Source organism: Aotus nancymaae, unplaced genomic scaffold, assembly GCF_030222135.1.
Source record: "Aotus nancymaae isolate 86718 unplaced genomic scaffold, 86718_ANA_hifiasm-v0.15.2.pri h1tg000036l, whole genome shotgun sequence".
In the NCBI taxonomy this organism is placed as follows: Eukaryota; Metazoa; Chordata; class Mammalia; order Primates; family Aotidae; genus Aotus; species Aotus nancymaae.
In genome coordinates this window covers 91,289,994-91,308,573 of record NW_026988450.1, presented here as the reverse complement: position 1 = coordinate 91,308,573, position 18,580 = coordinate 91,289,994, and the positions used below count along the sequence as shown (strand labels likewise).

The following is an 18,580-nucleotide window of genomic DNA, read 5'->3' as shown; positions in this document are numbered from 1 at the left end:
CACTCTTGTCACCCAGTTGCTGTTCACCCAGGCTCTGCAGCAGGCGCTAGGCTGGACGCTCTGCTGTGTGAACGAGGGGGTGCCCCATCCCACAGGTGCTTGAGGAGCAGCAGCCTCACAGAACAGCCACAAGCAGAGTGCAGGGCAGCAGGATGGGAAGGCCCCGCCTGGAGTCAGGCACACCGGGGCCGCAGTGGTGCCATGACTTCACCCACCTGAGACTCAAGAAGGTCTGGGAGTTCCCAGCCCACGCACACGTCTGGACACCCGTCCCCCCAGCTCCACCCACACTTCGGGGAACTGCATGGCTCCTCAGGGCCGGGACCACAGTTTTCCGCCTCGACGTACCTGTGGCTCAGCCTGCTGCGTTGAATTTCGGAGTGGATGAGGAGTGAGGGCGTGGCAGGGTGGCTGGAGCTATCCAACTGCTGAAACTGCTGCGGGTGTACGGCTCGGCTCCTGAGCGGCGTCCTCCTGCCTCCGCGACCGCAGCGCAGGACTGTGCGAGGTGCAGCTCCGCAAGGCCTGAAGCCGCTGATCCACCCCCTCTCCCCACGATGGGGACACGCTTGGGGACAGTCCCAACTGGGATAAGAGACTCACCAAAAGGGCGCTTGCATGAGCACTCCAGGGACACCAAAGAGGAGTCTGGGAGACCCTGCAAACCCCTCGGCTTGCGTGGGGAGCGTTCCTGCCCGACAAGCTCGTCCACTTCTGGTTACAGCAATCTCTGAGGGCAGGGAGAGTGGCTGGCAGGGAGGCACCGTGCGGGAAGCACTGGGCCTCGAAACCCAACCTGGGTTCAAATTCGGGCTGTGGACGCCCTCACCAAGTCTCGATTTCCTGCTGCAAATGAGGGATGCTGGCGCCCAGTCGCCGTGGGGGAACAGGGCTTCCAGCACCGCTCCCAGCTGGTCTCAGACCTCAGCACGTGCAGGTCATTTTAGGGGCACGTTGACCATGGAGGCTATTTAGTGTAAAAGCAATAGCTGCTAAAAACCTGCACAGACGTTCCTCCTGCAGGCTGCGCACCCTTATCCAAAACGCCTGGGACCAGAGTGTTTTGGCTTTTTTTGGATTTGGGAATATTTGTACCGTAGTTAGCAGGTGGGCCTCCCAAACCCCCACATCCGAAATCTGAAGTGTTCCAATGAGTACTTCCTTTGTGAGGCCTGTCGGCTGCTCGGAGTGTTGTATTTGGGGTGTTTGGATTTGGGATGCTCAGCCTGCAGTGCTGAGGAGAAAATTTCTGCCTCTTCTATTTTTCCTACACTTCCCAAGTTTCTTTAAAGAGCATGAATAAATCCAACGGGGAAAAAATAAATCTGTGGCGATTGGAGCTCTGGGAAGGCAGAGTTGCCCATTCATAAAAAAATATAATAAAAAATAAAAAATAAAATAAATTATTTAAAAAAAAAGAAAGAAATCTGTTTAAAACCTGTGATCATTAAAGACTTGACTAGGGGCTCCCGCGCGTGGGGCACTGCCCAGGCCCAGTGAGCCCAGCCCAGTCCGAGCCGGAAGCGTGCCCCGCCCACGCAAGCCCCGCCCCGTGCGGAGGGCATTTCCGGGCGCTCTAGGCAGCTCGGAGGACCCGATCGGAGGACCGGCGGGGGGCCCACGGCCAACCACAGGGCGGCGGGCCGAGGGCGGGCGCGTGTCCGGCGCTGCTTGCAAGGCTGGGGGCCGTGACGGCGGGGCCTCTCTGGGAGGGGTTGCGAGGTCGTTAACCAGCACGGGACGGCGTTGTGGGGCGGGAGACGGGGCGCCACGCAGGCAGGGGGTGCCGGGCAGAGCGCGGCTGTCAGAGGCCCAGAGGCCGAGCCGGGCCTGGCAGGTCGGAGGTACAGGGCCCGATTCTGGCCCAAGCAGGGGCGTCCCACGGTCCGAGCTGCCCGTGCAGCTGGTGTCTGAGGAGGGCCTGGTCAGCAGCTCCCGCTCTGAGGGCTTGGAGGAGAACAGGTGCCCGAACCTGGCCCATGATCCACGTATTTGGGTATCTGAACCAAATCAAGACTCCCTGGCTTCCCCAAGGCCTGCTGAATCCCTCGGGGTGGGGCCTGGGAATCCGCGTTTTTCAGCAGGCTTCTCAGGTAGTTGGGTGGTCCTTGAATGGGCTCCCATGACACCATGAAACAAGACCCTAGAAAACGCGAGTCAGGGCGGCCTGGTGAGTGGCCAGTGGTCCACAGCACTGAACGTGATCACAGCGAGACCTCCAATAACCCCGCAGGGGAGGCTCGGGGCCGTTCCGAGGGAGACCCAGCCGGAACCCAGGGAGGAGCAGGCTGTGAAAACTGGGCAGAAACGCGGCGGCTCAGGAGGCAATGCCAGGAAACCCTCCCCGTAACAGCCGCAGGGGTCGGTTCTCACCCTCTGGGGCAGCCAGGTTGTCCTAGACTCAGCTAATGAGCAAGGCCTTACCCCTCTTAGAATCTGAGGGTGGGAGGGGCTGCGTTTTCCCTGTGAATCTGCACACTGGCAGGCTGAGTGTTGAGATCTCTTGATTGGTGTCAACGGGCACTGCCTGCCTGTGATGCGCAGAAGCTGCTGTAAGAAACCGAGTCCACGTCTTCAGGGAGCAGGCCCCCGTCCTGAGGTCACGACCCCGAGGGCAGTCTCTGCCTGCAGAGTCCTCCCTCTCGCGCCAGCTCACCTCGTGGTAAATCCCTTGGCTCTGGTTTGGTGCGAGACAAGAGACGGGCGTTCCATTCCCTGATGCATCCCTGGTGACTGCCCTGGCGCTTCAGGGCATGACATCTTTACCTAAAAGTTTTGCTGCGGTCACTGCAGAGGGGGTGGGGGTGGGGTCCCTTGCTGCAGTTTATCAGTTTCTGCTGCGTGGGTGACATCTGCAGGGTTCCTCTCCAGTGGGGATCATCTGAGACCCTCCACATGCCCGCACCCACAGTCCCCTCCCCCACCGCAGCATGAACTGAGGAGGCGGGTGTTCCCACAGTCACTACCTTTGCAGGGCCTCTGCGTGTCCACTGTGATGCCTGAGGGCCAGAGAGCTTCCCCGAAGGCGTGGCTTCCTCCAGTGCCGCTCATTGGCTTCTCCCAGCGGTAATGTTCTGATTCCGAACGGAGCTGAGCACACGCGAAGCGCTTCCCATGTTCACGACGTTCCCAAGGTTCTCCAGCGCTCCATTACATGTGCACACTACGTGCGTGTCCCAGAAAGGCACATTCACGGCGTTTCCCTCTGGGAGGCATTCTCCCGTGCACGGCCGCTCTAAGCTCTGGGAGCGTCCACACCTGCGGCCACGCGTGGCCTCCCCAAGGCTTACAAACCAGGCTGGACATCTGAAGTCCTGGCTGCACTTGGCACGTGGCCGGGTTTTTCTACAAAATCTCATTTCAGCCATCTGAGTCCTTCAGCATTTATCTTACGAATACGCTCCAACGTAAAAGGCCTCTCTGCCTTGTACTCCAGGGAGGGGGTTTTTGACCCTCAGCTGCAGCTCTGCGGCGGGCCCTGCCTCCGCAAACCCATTTCTGCTTGGCCAGCTGGTGTCATGCTAGGCTTTCCCGCTAGGGGCGCCAGAGAAAGCGCGCGAAGCCGGGGGAGGGAGGGACAAGCTCCTTCCGGTTTGCTTCCGGTTTCTTGCCCAGACTTCCAGTCTGTGTGCCTCTCCAGCCGCGTATCCTCTGGACTCTCCTGCTTCGCCCCGGCAGGAGCACGTCTCTCCGCCGCCACTAAAACCTCAGTTCCCGTCTTAGCAGAAGCGTCTTCATTGCCCCCTCTTAGAGACCTCAGACCGCAGCCAGTGAAGCCCGCCTCGGGGGTCTGACCTCACCCTCGGGGCCAGGTGGGGCACCAGAGACCTGCGAGGCCCTCTCCTTAGGGGTTTAGTTCCCAGGCTTTCTGACCCCAGTAATTCCAGCCTCTTCCCTTTGCCCACAGCTGCTCCCTGGAGTTGTTGCCTCTGAGATAGAGTTCTCTTCAGCCTCCTCAGTAGCCGCTTCCTACATAGTGATTCGCGATGCGAAACCCTCTCTTTTGAAATAATGGGCGGGGCCTCTGTCTTCTGACTGGATCCTGACGTCCGTGCTCTTTCCACCCTCACTTGAGTACATGCCCAGTCCCCAGGGGCCATCTGTGGCGCTGTGTCCCCTCCTTTGAACTCTCATCCTTCTGCTCAGGCCCTCTCTCCCAGTCGGAAATAAGGAGTGAAAAAGTGTGAGTTCCTCTAGACATCTGGAAAAGAGAACCCTGAAGTAGGAACAAGTGGTTAATTGCACACCCGTTTGTTCTCAGCTCACCATGAGTCAGGCCCTGTGCTGGGTGCTGGAATGAAGTGACTGATACAGGCCTGAACCTGTCCTTTTGAAGAGTGCATGTGTGACAGAGATACTATGTCACGTGACAAAGTAAGCACGTGGGACAGCAGAGCCTCGTTTGCCATTAAAGTAATATCACAAGTCTGTGAAGCTTGGAAAATCAAGTGAACATGTTGAAAAGTTATGGGGGCGAGACGCAGAGGCTCATGCCTGTAATCCCAGCACTTTGGGAGGCCAAGGTGGGCGGATCACCAGCCTGACCAACATGGAGAAACTTCATTTCTACTAAAAATTTAAAATTAGTTGGGCATGGTGGTGCATTCCTGTAATCCCAGCTACTCGAGAGGCTGAGGCAGGAGAATTGCTAGAACCCGGGAGGCGGAGGTTGCGGTGAGCCAAGATCACACCATTGCAGTCCAGCTTGGGCAACAAGAGCAAAATTCCATCTCAAAATAAAGTTATGAGGAACTTAGTCTCATAGCTGGGGAAGCTGGGGGCCTTGTCAACTGGTTCCCCCGGTCTGGAGTGCAATCTGAGAGTAAGCAGTGGCACTGCGTGTGTCTGTGGGGGTGTTTTTGGATAAAATTAACACTTGAATTTGTGAACTGAGTGAAGCGGAGTGCCCTTCTTAATGTGGGTGGGCCTCATCCAATCAGTTCAAGGCCGGCATAGGAACCTCCTCTTGTCTGACTGACTGAACTGGGCCCTAGGTCTTTTCCTGCCTTCAGACTTGAATGGAAACATCAGCTTTTTCTTTCATACGGGAACTCACACCATCAGCTCCCTGCCTGACAGCTGCAGATCTTGGGACTGCCCAGCCCCCATAGCCCTGTGAGTGCATTCCTGATAATAACCCTCCCCAACCCCACACTATTGGTTCTGTTTCTCTGGAGAACCCTAATACATCATTTTACTAATCAGGAAACAGATTCAGAGAGATTAATGACTCATCCAACCTCACAGTTAAGTGCAGAGTTGGACTTGAAATCACAAGGTCGATTTTCTTAGCCAGTACATCATGCTACAATTATTTATGTAAAAATAAAAACCCTTGTGAACTGAAAAGGTTCCAAACTTAAGCTCATTTTGGTCCTTTATTTGCTAATCCATAGGCATGCACACCTGCTCCCAAGACCATGATGAGGTCAGCACTCGGCCCTCCCCTCTTCTGGGGCTCCCGGAAGCTGCCTCAGAAGGCCTCTCCCTGCAGCTTCAGGGTTCAGCACCCCTCCAGGTGTGGGTAACCCCCACTCTGGGCACTGAGGAAAGAGAGCTAAGCATATCTCCGGCACAATGAGTATTTAAAGAGTATCTTAGTTGATAGTGTTATTACTCAGTTATTTCCTTTATAAAATCCTTTATATATAACCATGTATTAGTTTATAATCAGAATAATTAGTGCTTGAAGAATATCTTACTACTCAGTTATTTCCATATATATATACATACATATATATAATAATATCTTAGTCCTTAGGAGGAATGCCTAGAGCAGACACGGTACAGAGCGTGAATTAAGGGATAAACAGCTCTACATATATAAGCATATCTTGCTTACAGTCGGAGGAATGTCTAGAGCAGACATGGTGCAGAGCATGATTTAAGGGAAAAACAGTTATCCCAGGACAAGAATCTATGGCCCAGGTGGTAGTGCCCCTGCCTGAAAGGGCATGTGCTACATGGCAGGCCGGCCCAGGCAGCAGCGTTCAGTATCATAAAGATACCAGCTGTATGGCAGGCTTGGAGCAAGAGCCACTCCTCCTGTAAGGGAGCTGCAGGACCTTGCATCCAGTTCTTCTGGAAAGCTGGCCTCTGGCAGGCAATCCCAAGAACGTCCAAGGGCTTAAAACCCCTCCGGAGGCTGTGAACTTTATCAGCTCTGTTGCTGTGTGACTCAAAGCATCCTCCTATAGAAATCACTGGAAGCTGCCAGCAGGTGGCGGTAGGTCAGCTCTGTCGCTGCTGTGTGATTTAAAGCATCCTCCTATAGATAACCTTAGAAGTTGTGTGCCCATAGGTAAGAGATGTGGCACACTGCACCCTCTTCACTGCGCACTGCCCACCTCATAGCCTTGGTGACCTAATGGGGGTGGACCCCTTGTTTATTGCTCACGTGATTGTCTTGACCCCAGCACTATCCTTAAAGATGACCTCTCTCACTACCCCGCCCCCCAACCTATACCCAATAAATACAGACGCTCCTGGACATTCAGGGCCTCACCTGTCTCTACTCATAGGTGGCGTGCCCTCCCCGCCCGAGCCCAGCTGTGTTTTCCAGTCCTTCTGTGTCCTTTAGTTCTCGAATCCTGCACCTCAGCACAGTGATAGGAGACACCCCACAACCCCATAGCTTTACCCTATCCCAGGGCCTTTATTTCCTTCTCGGCTCAAGAGCAGATACTCTGCCAGATACAGATGATCACTTCCTGGGTTCTCCTTTTCCTGGTCCCTCACATTTGCTGTGACCAGCCCGGGCTCAGGAGGCCCTCAGCTAGGACTATACACTCACACTATCAACAGGCCCTTCCAGGAGCTCTTTTTATGGGAATTTGCTGTGTGCCTGGCACTTTGCAAAGAACCCCACCCATGCCATCCTTCCAGCCACCATGTGTGGTGCCAGCAGGGCTGCGCCACCTCCACTGTCATTGGCAGGAACAGGCTCTGTGAGGAAGGATAAGTGTGGGGTATGGAATCAGGGCTGGTGGATCCTAAAGCTGGGCTCCCAGAGACCATCGGGGCCTTAGGAAGATCCCTGGTCACTTCGGGGAGGAGGGAGAGACTGAGGCTGAGAATCCGGCTTTGGGTCAGAGGAGGGAGAGCGGTGGTGGTGTGGGGTTGGAGGGTGGCCGTTGGGCTGGAGATGCTCCAGGTGGCCGTCGTCCAGGTTCCTCTCGGGGGCAGAGCCGGCCCGGGGGGCGGCCGCCAGGACAAGGACCCTGGTGTAATGCAAATCGGAGGAGGATGGGGAGGGCTGTGACCAAGAGGCCAGCACAGCGCAGGGTCGCAGGAGGGCGCAGGAATATCTTGTCCTGTTCAACTGCATGCTGATACACCTGGCAGCCACCCCAGGGTAGACAAATGTCCTTAAAAGTCCACTCCCGGGTCCTGCCGGGCCGTTCTGGGGTTCCCAAGAAATGCTCGCTGGATCACTTGGAACGTCCGAGAATCAGCCCAGTGCCTGCGGGCTAGGAGGAGGCGCTGAGGACACTGGGAGAGGCGCAAATGCCATTTCTGCCCATCTCGGCGGGCCCTGCCCGACAAGGGAGGACACAGAGAGACCTTGCTGAGGGTTTACGACCCTGCGCGCAGGAGCAGCCCTGCCGGACGGACAGCGCCGCACTCCCTCCAGGAAGTCTCGCGTGGAGCAGCCGCGGCTCCGGAGCCTCGCGCGGCTGCGGAAGGTGCGCCTGGCCCCGCCCCGGCTCCACCCTGGCCCCGCCCGGCTCCACCCTGGCCCCGCCCACTCCCCGCCCCTCCAGGTGCCCCGGCCCCTACGGGACTGTCTAGGACGCGTGGAGGGCCACCGGGTCGTCCTCTCCGGTGGCAGAGGGCGCGCGTAGCGGTCCTGCAGAGCCAGTCCCAGCGGCCTGGCTGCCCACGCGTGTTACTGAACAAGGAGAATGCAGGCGTCCTCACCCTTACCTTTCAGGCCGACAGTCTCAATCCCAGGCCCACCGCACACCAGCAGGGACGACTCGAGGCGCCTGCCACCCAGCTGATGTCGGGCAGACGCACTGACCTCCAAGCCCGCACCCCGAGGCTCGTTCTCACCCGGTGGGGTGGAGCGTCCAGAGCGCTGGCAGCCATGGAGCCCCCGGAACATGGCCTGGAGAGGGAGGCGTGGGCGGGCGGGGCCTGGGGCCGCCTTCCCCAAGGGCTGCACAAGGCCCTGCACCGCAGGCTCCCAGGCGGGGGCGAGGGCGAGGGGGCGCATTGCGGGGCGGGGCTTGTGGAGGGGACGAAGCCGGGCAGCCGCGTTCCTGGGGCTTCTGATCTGGAAACGAGGTCCCGCTGTCTCAGCAGGGGCCTGGGTGGATGGCTGGTCAGGGAGCCCTGGGATTCAGCTGGTGCCATCACTGATCATGTGACCTTTAGCAAGCCACGGGTCACCTCGGAGCCTCTAGGTTCTCTAGGAAATGGTCTTGCTGGGGGCTATGACATCAGACGCGCACTGCGCAGGCCGCCGCAGACACTGCCAAAAAGTGGGGACCATAGCCTTCATCTTCAACAGGACAGTGACCTCACAGGCCCGCCAGAGGCACACCCGGGGGCCAGGCCCAGGGTTCTGGATGAGTCACAGCAGGTGACACCTGGAGAGGGGCAGTCTTGGAGGGGCCAGGCAACTCCTCAACCCACGGTGGGGCCCGCGAGCTGTCCTGGAGGGCACGGGCACAGGCACTGGCAGTCATTGGCACTCAGCACTTTGCGACCACCCCCAGCTGAGCTCTCCCAGGGCTGTGTGTCTCAGACTCCCCTGCCCAGGAGAAGTGTCCCAGCAGCTCTGAAGACGGTCCGGCAATACCAGCCCACACCTGTCAAGACCTGAACACCCTGGACCCCACGCCCCAGAGCAAGGGGCTGGTGCAGAGGTGGCCCAGGCCACTGCTGCCCAGCAGGCCCCACTGAGTGGCGGCCGTGGGGAGGAGGCAGTAGAGCTGACAGGGCGTGTGGGGAAGAGCCTGGGGCATTTGACAGAAGCAGAGGCCTCCCAAATACAGAAGGGAACCGAACTGTCAGAGACCCCTCACCCAGGTGGCAGACAGACAGCCTGGCCAGGCCTGTGGGTGCCTCTAGGCGGGCCCTGTCCTCACCTCCTGCTCTGGGTGCACCCCCGCGTTGATGATGGTGTCAGCATCAGACAGGCCTGACTACTCCCGGTCTCTGGGAAGTCGGGACACCTCCAGGCCTCAGACCCTCCCCTAGGATCCTTGGGCCGCCCGCCAGGCCCCAGGGACCCGTGGCCCTTCGTGGCAGGTTGGTGGAGCAGCCCTATCATCCCCATCCCGCAGCGGGTCCTCGGGGATGCGAAGCTGCCCCAAGGCCTCGCCCAGGCAGGTGCCAGCTCCCACTTCCAACAATCAAAAAGAATTTATTCTGGACACGTGGCATGCGGTGCTGGGCAGTGCCCACGGAGGAGGCGGGGAGGCAGGAGGCCTTGCCCCGAGCCCCTGCCCGGCTACTCGCGGTAGTGCACCCGCTGGTGCTGGATGAGCTGCGAGCTCTGGCCGAAGGCCTTGCCGCAGGCGCCGCACGCGAAGGGCTTTTCGCCGGTGTGGGTCCGCAGGTGCCGGAAGAAGTGCGAGCGGCCGCGGAAGGCCTTGCCGCAGTCGGCGCACTCGTAGGGCTTCTCGCCCGTGTGGATGCGCTGGTGCTCGATGAGCACGGAACTCCAGATGAAGGCCTTGCCGCACTGGCTGCAGGCGTAGGGCTTCTCGCCCGTGTGCAGCCGCTGGTGGCGCACCAGGTTGGAGCTCTGGCTGAAGGCCTGGCCGCAGTCCCCGCACTTGTAGGGCTTCTCGCCGTTGTGGATGCGCAGGTGCTGCGTGAAGTGCGAGCTGTGGCTGAAGGCGCGGCCGCACTGACCGCACTCGTAGGGCTTCTCGCCCGTGTGGATGCGGTGGTGCTGGATGAAGCCGGACCAGCCGCGGAAGCGCTTGCCGCACTCATGGCAGGCGTAGGGCTTCTCGCCTGTGTGGATGCGCTGGTGCTTCAGCAGCAGCGAGTTGTACCTGAAGCTCTTGCCGCAGGCCTCGCACCTGTGCGGCTTGGCCCCCCGCGCGCCGCCCTGCCGGCTCCGGCCGAAGGTGGGTCCCAGGTCGGAAGCCCGCTCCGGTGTGTCCTCGGGCCCGGCTGCTGCCTGTGGCACGAGCGTCACGCGCCAGGCGCCCTGCGGCTGGGGGCAGGGGACGGCCCCGGGGGTCTGGCCCGCCGGCCGCTCCGCGCTGGACTCGGGCTCGCGGCCTGAGCCGCACCGGGCCCTGCGGGGAAGGCTTCTCAGGAGGCTGCGCAGCGCTCCGCCCGCCCCCTCGTCAGGGGCCCGCGGGCCGGGAGAGCGTGGGGCCTCCTCTGGCTCGGAGTCTGAAATGAGAAACAGCAGAGGCGAATAGTACCAGCGTGCCCCCACCGTGGCACGGAGGGATGGGAACGGGGTGAGCAGAGCTGGGCAGGGGGGCTCAGAGGGGACAGGGAGGGGCCGGGCCCCCAGTGATGGGCGACAAGCAGGCAGGGGCTCAGAATGCTGTGCGCAGGAGGGCTGTCATAGACACGGAGGCGGGGGTCGTTGCAGTGTTACCCACAGCTGCTGGGACCACCCACGGTCACTCGGCGGCCATGCAGGTGCACGGGAGCCACAGTGGCACAGACCGTGGGTGGGGTCGCCCTCTCAGCCAGGAGGGAGCACTGAGTGCTGGTGAGGACCTGGAATCTGGGGGCTCCAGAGGCCGCCCAAAGCCCTCACTGAGGGTGTGGTCCGTATGGGCACAGCTCCTCATGGGGCTGCCCAGGCCTCGGTGGCAAGTGCCCTGCCACCCAGCTCCCATACCCGCCCCAGGAGCTTCCCAGGCAATTCTCCTTCCAGGGACCTGACCTCAGATACCTGCTCCCCACCCCAGGGCCGCCCAGATGTGTTAAATCCAGCCACATCACTAACAACACCTGGGGGAACCCAGAGGGCTTCTCACGGGGGAGGTGCAGGGGACCTGGATTGACACAGCTCCAGCCAGGCTGAGGTAAGGCCATCTGCGGCACGAAGTAGGAGGGGACCCAGATAACTGTCTGGTGGATCTGGGGGGACAGTGGTGCCAGGTCCCAGCCTGAAGCACGAGGACGGGAGGGAGGAGTTCCTGCTTGTGTCCACCTGGGGCCACTGGAGCAGGTGGCCAAGGGCTGCAGTCACCGCCTTGTGAAGCTTCAGTGACTGGACTGGCTTTAGAGAGGGGGAGGGGGCCTCAGGACAGAGGTGAGCTGGTGCCAGAGAAGGGAAGGGGCCCTAGGCAGGGGGAGGTGTCAGCATTGGGGGTGCCACAGCGGTGGCACGTGCAGACTGTGGTCCCTCAGTAACCTGGTTAACCCAGTTCTGCTGACTCACCGGGCCAGAAGGTGTCTCTGCCCATCTCCACTTCCTCTATGTCTTGGAGATCCAGGTCAGATGGCTGCGAGAGTACCTCAGGGCTGGAGCCTGGGGGGCCTGGGGGGCAGGGAGGCTGGGCTCACCTCCAGCCTCCGGACCACTGCCCCCACTCTTCTGACCGCCACATGCTGCTGGGCTGTGGCACGGACACAGCACACCTCCTGGTCCTCCTGCAGCAGGTCGGCCCCACCCGCGCCCACTCCCAGGCTTCTCTGGCCATGAGTGCCCTCTACCTTCCTTCCCAGCTTGGCTCATGAGCCTCCTCCTCCAGGGCCCAGCATTGGGAGCTCATTCCCCTTCAGCCCAGTAAGCAGAGCCAAAACCTGGAGCAGCTTCAAAGCAGTTCTCCTGCAGCCCAGGGCGGCTCTGTCACCTTGGCAGGCTGTGGCCCGCCCTCCTCCCCATCCCACCACCACACAACGCTGCTCTGGAGCGGCCTCTCAGAGGGCTGGCCCTGCGGACTCCCACACTGTGCCTTACAAAGCCTCCCTCCCTCAGCCCCAGGCCGCCTCTCTGTCCCTCTGGGGCTCCCCGCTGTCCCTGACGACGAGCACCCAGCCCTGGCGCAGGCAGCTGTTTCTAGCGGGCCCACTGCACCAGCCCGATTCCTCAGGTGGACACTGAGGAATAGGCTGGGCCCATCCGTGAGCCCCTTACCTCCGGGCACACCAGGCTTGGGCACCCAAGACCAAGACCCCCCTCACAGCCAAAACTTAGAGGTGGCAGGGGGGCACAGCCTTAACACTCAAGGAGCACAGACGCAGGAGGGAGGGGCGCGGGCGCCATCTGTAAGATGGTCAGCTCTTCTGACGCCGCAGGGCCCGTTTGGGGTCTCATCTGTCTCCTCAGTGCTGTGCCACCCTGGTGCCTCATCTGCCCTCTGCCCACAGTAGGGAGGATGGCTCTGCCCCACCAGGCTGAGCCCGGGTGCCCCCAGCAATGGCAATGCGGAGATGGGCACAGGACACAGGGCTGGCATGGGCAGAGGCTCCCGTCCCCCTCCGGTTCATAACACAGTGCCTGGCTGTGAGCCTTTCACGGGCCTCTCCAGCCTTGGGCAGGGGTGTCCTGGCGGTGGTGGGGTGACCAGCTTGGCCCACCATGGAGGGCGGGCCTCCCCAGCCAGGCCAGCCACTCACTCACCTGACATGCCCACCCGCCCTCAGGTCAGCCCCCGGGAGACCCTCTGAGCCCAGGCTGAGGAGTGAGGGGAGGCCCAACATGGGTGGCGCCACTCCAGAGCCATGAAGGGCTGGGATGTTCAGCAGGCAGGGGTGGCTGTGCCATGTTCCTTCCTTGAGACGAGGGTCCAGAGCTGCTTGGCTGTCCTGAAGCAGGATATGGGGGGTCCAAAACCACCTTTGGGCCTTTCAGATACGCTCCCCAATGTGGGGACAGGCCTGGGGCACTGGGCTCTCTGGGCTGTGACCATCATCCCCAGCTCGTGGCCACCATGTCACCCTCCCCTGGCAGCCAGGGGAGCTAGCTGGCTTGTTCCACAGATGGCCAATGCAGGGCAGGTTCCAGCACCGTGCTCCTGTGGTGGGTGGGAGGTGGGGAGGGCACCACCTGAGACAGCCTTGCCACCTCTGACCTGGGCTGGGATGCCACTGGACGGTACCTAGCAGGACTCTTGAGAAAGCGACCCCCTATTCCAGCTTTGTTCCTGGGGCCACGCCCTGGTACTGACAGGTGGAATGTCCCCTGGGCCAAAACTTTAAGAGGGCCAGTGACATCATCAAGCTAGGAAGCACGTCAAAGCTGCTGCCACCTGTGGGGTGCCTGGAGACACCCTCAGAATCAAACGATGCCAGGCGGTGTGCACGTCTCCACCCTGCTTCAGAATGAACTGACTAGGGATGGCGCCCAGCTCCCTGGGAACCTGCCGTGTTCAGGCAGGTCAAAGCACTTCCTAGACCCTTCTCTAGAGGATCGGGGCAGGCCGCACACAGTATGGGTCACCGTCACTCCACTGCCTAACCCTGGCTCCTGCCACCTGCCCACATTCGGGCCGTTTCTGCAGAGCTGTCACCTGCCACCTGCCACCTGCGCTGGGGCCGTGCCAGGTTTCCACAAGGTGCACAGCTGGACCCTGCTCCCCACCCTGCTGGCTGTGTGTGAAGTACCCCGCCTCGCTTTCACTGACCCCTCACCTGGCCAGTGCCCTCCCATTGCTGTGCTGGGACACAGGGACAGTGTGGCCTGAACTGGAGAAGCACCAGGACTGCCCACCTGCTGGGGCTGGTCTTCCAGGTGGAAGCGAGGTGGCTGTGCATGTCCAGGGACGGGCGGGAGGTGGGTGCTTTCCTGGCTGCAAAGGCCTTTCTTTGTATATAAAATGGCACAGTAAGTGCTGTGTGCCTGGGCCCGGACCAGGGTGAGTTAGAGGAGCAAGCTAGGCGCTGGGGGTGGTCAGTGGGTACCTAGAGTCCAGATCTCTGGTGCCAGGGCCAGGCACTCCATGTGGGAAGATGCTGTGTCTGTCTCGGGGTGACCCTGCCCTGCCTACGGGCTCCTCCCCGCCAGCCTGTGCACTCAGTAACCCCCACAGGGCTACAAGCTCCCCTCCATCACGTCCTCCTGCCCACAGACTGCCCCTACACCTGCGGGACTCCTAGGCAAACCTTCCAGAACTCGCTCAGGCAGCGCTCGCTCTGGTAGGCGTGGCCTTGGGCACAACACAGTCCCTAGGAGCTGTGCCGGGACCCTCTGTCCCCAAGCCCAGCTCCTGATCTGTCTCCATGGGGACCACAGAGGTCCTGGGAGATGAGGAACTGTGGCCCGTTCCCAGCTGCCTGGTCTCCCTGCTGTGAGACTTGGGCTAGGCCATGACCTCAGGCTGTGGGACCCCACTGCAGAGAAGCTCACCCTGCCACTCCCCATGCCCTTCGCTACCCTCCCTGCTGACAAATGGCTCCTCCTTGGGACCTCCTCTGCTCCCCGACACCTCACAGCCTGGCGCCCAGCAGTGCAGCCAGAGGCTGCTGAGGTGGGCCCCGGGGAATCTTGGTTTGGCCACTGCAGACTTCGTCTGGGCATTGGGAGGCTGTGGCTCCAAGTCCTGGCTTGGCCCGTAACTGGTGGGACGGCCCTGGGCAAGTTCCAGAAACACCAAGGTGTCCCTGGCTCAGGAATCTGTGGCCCCGGGTACTCCCAGAGGCAGCCCCTGCCTTCACCGACTGCTTGGAAGTTGGGACAGGAGCCGCCCATCGCTGCGGCCTGGCCCCGTTCTCTCTACACCGGGGTCACCAGCATGAAGAGGGGATGAAGGTCACCCCTCATCTAGCTCTGGTTACCTGCCAGTCTTCCCAGGCCCCACTGTGCCTCCGTCACAATCTCCTCCTGGGGGGAAGAGCCACACCTGCTGTTCTTAGTGCCAAGCTCATCTGTCCTCCCCGCCTGCTGTTCCTGGCACAGCATGGGACGGTGGGAGCTGTGGGTGCAGCCCCCACTCCCTCCTTCGAGGCAAAACCCTGGGGGTTTCAGGGCACTGGGCTGTGGCTCCAGTGTCCAGGAGGCTTCCAGGCCTGTGGGGGTGGCGACTCATGCCTAATTTTCTGGGCCAGGCTGCCCACGGCTCGTGGAGACAGGGCCGGGGGTAGTGCAGCCCTGCACACTCAGGGGGCCCGGCCCCAGCCCCTCCACGAGCCCTGGGCCCAGCCTCCGCCTGGGCATCAGCTTCTCATCCCGCAGAACCTGGACTGCAGTCCCCCTCAGCCTGTGTCCTGTGCTGCCCCAAGATGATCTGCTGGGCTGTCCCCTCCCTCAGACAGGCCCCTTAAGAGAAGCTACATCTCGCCAGGCCCAGGGGGAGTGCCAGGGCGTGGCCTGAGTCAGATGATGCAGAGTGAATTCTGCCGGCCTCTGGGCTTCCATGTCCCCACTGGTAACAGGACTGGAGGACTCCCCTCAGCTGTCTACAGATGACATGAGATGCCAAGTGTGGCCCTGAGATTCTGACTGAGCGAGGGGTGAGGAGCACAGTCCTTGGGGGCATGGGTGGGGGCCCAGCCACGGCCTGGCAGTGTGTGCTGTGGAGGCCTGGGATCCTTTCAGGTAGCCCCTGGCCAGGACAGGCAGCCCGTGGGCGCCTCTTCCCGGCCTCCTCGCAGTCCCGGGGGAGCTGCTCAGGACACAGCAGCAGAGATGGCACGCCTGCAGGCTTCTGCTCCTTCGGGGAGTGGATCCCAAGCCAGCTGGCTCCCTGCTCCTCCAACTCACCCTGGTCCTGGCTCCTCGGGGGAGCCCCCTGGCCTCTCTGTCCCCATCTGAGTCCCACCTGAGGGCCCCATGCAGCGCAGCTGCTCTCCACAAGCCTCAGCGGTCCCTTCAGCTACCAGGACGCTGACTCCCCAAGAGGGAGAGCCCTGTGCCAGCCTGCCCCTGTTCCTGTGCCAGCCTGCCCCTGTTCCTGGGCCAAACACCAGCTCTCCAGGCTTGACCTATGTGGGGCCTTGCCCCTGCTGTCAGCAGCTCAGGTGCTGGGTTGGGCCATGAGGCTGTAGGCCAGGCCTCCTGTGGGACACACAGCAGAGATGGAGTCTCAGGGTCGCTGACCTCTGAGAGGGAGCAGAGCCCAGGTACCACGGGGCTGGGACTCCCCCACACCTCAACTTCCAGAGCCTGCCATGTGACCATGAGGCCACCCCATTGGGGGTGGAGCAAGGCCAGCGGTCATCACACCCAAACCAGCTTGGCAGGGACAATGGCTGCTCCATTTCTGCATGACAACAAAGACTCTGAGGGGAGACACCCTGCTCCTGGTCACGCTGGACCCAGATTTTGAGGCCACTTTCCCTCCTATACCCCAACTCAGGAAACGAACAGAATGCAGGGAGCCGTGCCTAGGAAGCCAGAGCTCAGGCTTGGCCCCAGCCTCAACCACTGCTGCCTCAACCACTGCTTCCTCAACCCAACCCAATCCGTGCCCAGCCCCAGCCTGGGGGTGTGGAAGCCTCAGCTGCTCAAAGAGCTGCACAGGTGTCTGGAGGCACCTCTTAGCCAGCCAGGGTGGCAGGTCAGAAGGAGACGGGGCAAGAGATGTGGGCAGGGGATGCAGGGCGGAGGGCGCACGGCAGGCGGGTGAGTACCATGTTGATGCCCACGGAGGAGAAGTCGAGGCTCATGGTGCTGGGCTCCCGGTGTCCCTGGTGATGAAAAACTGACAGGGGATGGGACAGAGGGGGACTCCGGAACGTCCCCTGGGGCTGCCATCTTCCCTGAGACCTGCTGAAGGTGTCACACCTGGGACCTGGGGAAAATGAAAACCACGGCAGATGAGGGGTGGAGAGGAATGTGGGGGCGGTGCAGGAGGAGGCAGCGTGCCAGGTCCCAGGGAGACGGAGGCTTCTCCACTCCAGGAGGAGCAAGGATGGAAGGTGAACCCACAGGCACACACAGGCCTGGGGTTTCTGGCAGTCTGGGGACTTGGCTTGTTTATTCAGTAAGAAATAACTCTTTGAGTGGCTGGGCGCAGTGGCTCACGCCTGTAATCCCAGCACTTAGGGAGGCCGAGGCAGGTGGATCACAAGGTCAGGAGTTCAAGACCAGCCTGGCTAAATGGTAAAACCCCATCTCTACTAAAAATACAAAAATTAGCCAGGCACAGTTGTAGGTGCCTGTAATCCCAGCTACTTGGGAGGCTGAGGGAGGAGAGCCACTTGAACCCGGGAGGAGGGTGCAGTGGGCTGAGATCCTGCCATGGCACTCCAGCCTGGGCGATAAGAGTAAACTGTCTCAAAAGAAAAAAAAAAAGCAAGCTTTGGAAGGAACTCTTAGGAAGCGGCCACTGCCTGGGCAGCACAGCAGATCTGCTGAAGCAAAGCTCCTGTCCCAGCATAGGCTCTGGCATCTCCTTCCAACCCACGGCGTCACCCCTCCCCCAGAGAAAGGCAGACGGAGTCTTCCAGAAAAACCTCAGTTGCTCTGGCCTGTGGGAGGGCTGAAAACCGAAATATGCCTGCTGGCGCACGAGTGTTTTAGAGAAAATCTTAGCAAGGCTTTTCCTGAACAGCAGCGGAGAGGCATTTCCAGAGAGGGGAACCCAATTCCTCAGACACTAGAGTCCTCAGAGGCTGCAGGCTGGTACCCCCTAGCCCAACCTTGCCTCAGCGCTGGGAGACTTACTCAGGGCTCCAACATACTTCTTAGTTTGGTTTGCAAAAATGGCTTGAGTCCAATGTGAGAAGTGACTTTTCTTTCACACCGTGCTGGAGGAGGAACTCCTCATCTGGGGCAGGGAGTGAAGAAAGGAACGGGAAGAACGGACGAAAGTAAACGGACACTCGGATAGAAGGACAGCAGACAGTGCCTGCTTGGAGGAAGGGGGAGAGGCAGTTCCCACACGGCCGCCACCTCAGTGCCCGGCCATAGGCCAGCCTCCATCCCCTAATGGTGGGAAGGGTCGGGCCGCCAGGGGAAGTGGACACAGGGTGGGGCTGCAAGCGTGACACTGGGTGCAGGTCCTCCACCCTGAAGTCACATCTCAAGTTACTTAGTCGACTTTTGGGGACATCAGGTAAAAAGGGCCTGCTAGATCACCCCGACCCTGGCTTGACCCCCAGGACTGAGTGGAGGCGGCCGTCACAGGATAGACGCCCCTTTACCACCAGGGACGCACAAACTCTGAGCTCCAGGCTGAAGGGGGAGGGGGCACTCCTGCCAGCGGCCCGGGGGAAGCATCCTCCGCTCCTCGGTTCCCAGCCGCGTGGGAGCGGGCCCGATCTCCGGGAGCTCCGCGCAGAGCGCGTCTGCCCGGCGGTGCTGCGCTGGGGTCCGGCTGCTCCACGCTCCCGAGTGGCGGGACCTCCGGGCCTCAGTTTCCCATTTGCAGAGTGGGGATGACGACAGCTGCCTTCACCGGGTGCCTGGGAAAGGCGCCCTGAGAACGGACACCCGCGATCGCCACGGCCGCTGGGCGGGGGGGTCCGCTGCTGCCCCGCGACCACCCTCAGAAGCGCACCACGCTCCCCGGGACCGGCCCGAGGCCAAGGTCACGGCGAGCGGCGGCCGCAAGGGGGGCACTACCCGGCTGGGCGGGGCTGCACCGCGGAGAACGGCGCGCAAGCTCGGACTGGGCTGGTTCCGGGAGCCCGGAGCCGCCGCCGCCACCGCCCGCGCCCACTCACCTTCCGAGCAGGAGGAAGCCGCCGCGCACCGGCCGGAAGT

The 18,580-nt window shown here is 61.1% G+C and overlaps 1 protein-coding gene across 3 annotated transcripts; it reads right to left on the bottom strand.

The window, feature by feature from the left end:
* Positions 1 to 8,951: 8,951 nt before the first annotated feature.
* Positions 8,952 to 18,580, bottom strand: GLI4 (GLI family zinc finger 4). Of its 3 annotated transcripts, none has more exons than XM_021672071.2 (4): positions 18,541 to 18,580; positions 16,504 to 16,664; positions 11,372 to 11,470; positions 8,952 to 10,362 (listed from the first exon to the last, which is right to left on the bottom strand). In XM_021672071.2, the coding sequence occupies exons 2-4, from the start codon at positions 16,625 to 16,627 to the stop codon at positions 9,461 to 9,463; spliced, it is 1,125 nt and encodes a 374-aa protein (XP_021527746.2). In that variant the 5' UTR covers positions 16,628 to 16,664; positions 18,541 to 18,580; the 3' UTR covers positions 8,952 to 9,460. The 3 variants fall into 3 exon arrangements, with proteins under 3 accessions (XP_021527746.2, XP_012316657.2, XP_021527747.2); XM_012461234.3 differs by lacking the exon at positions 18,541 to 18,580 and adding an exon at positions 17,540 to 18,136 and having other exon boundaries at positions 9,461 to 10,362; XM_021672072.2 differs by lacking the exon at positions 18,541 to 18,580 and adding an exon at positions 18,033 to 18,136 and having other exon boundaries at positions 9,461 to 10,362.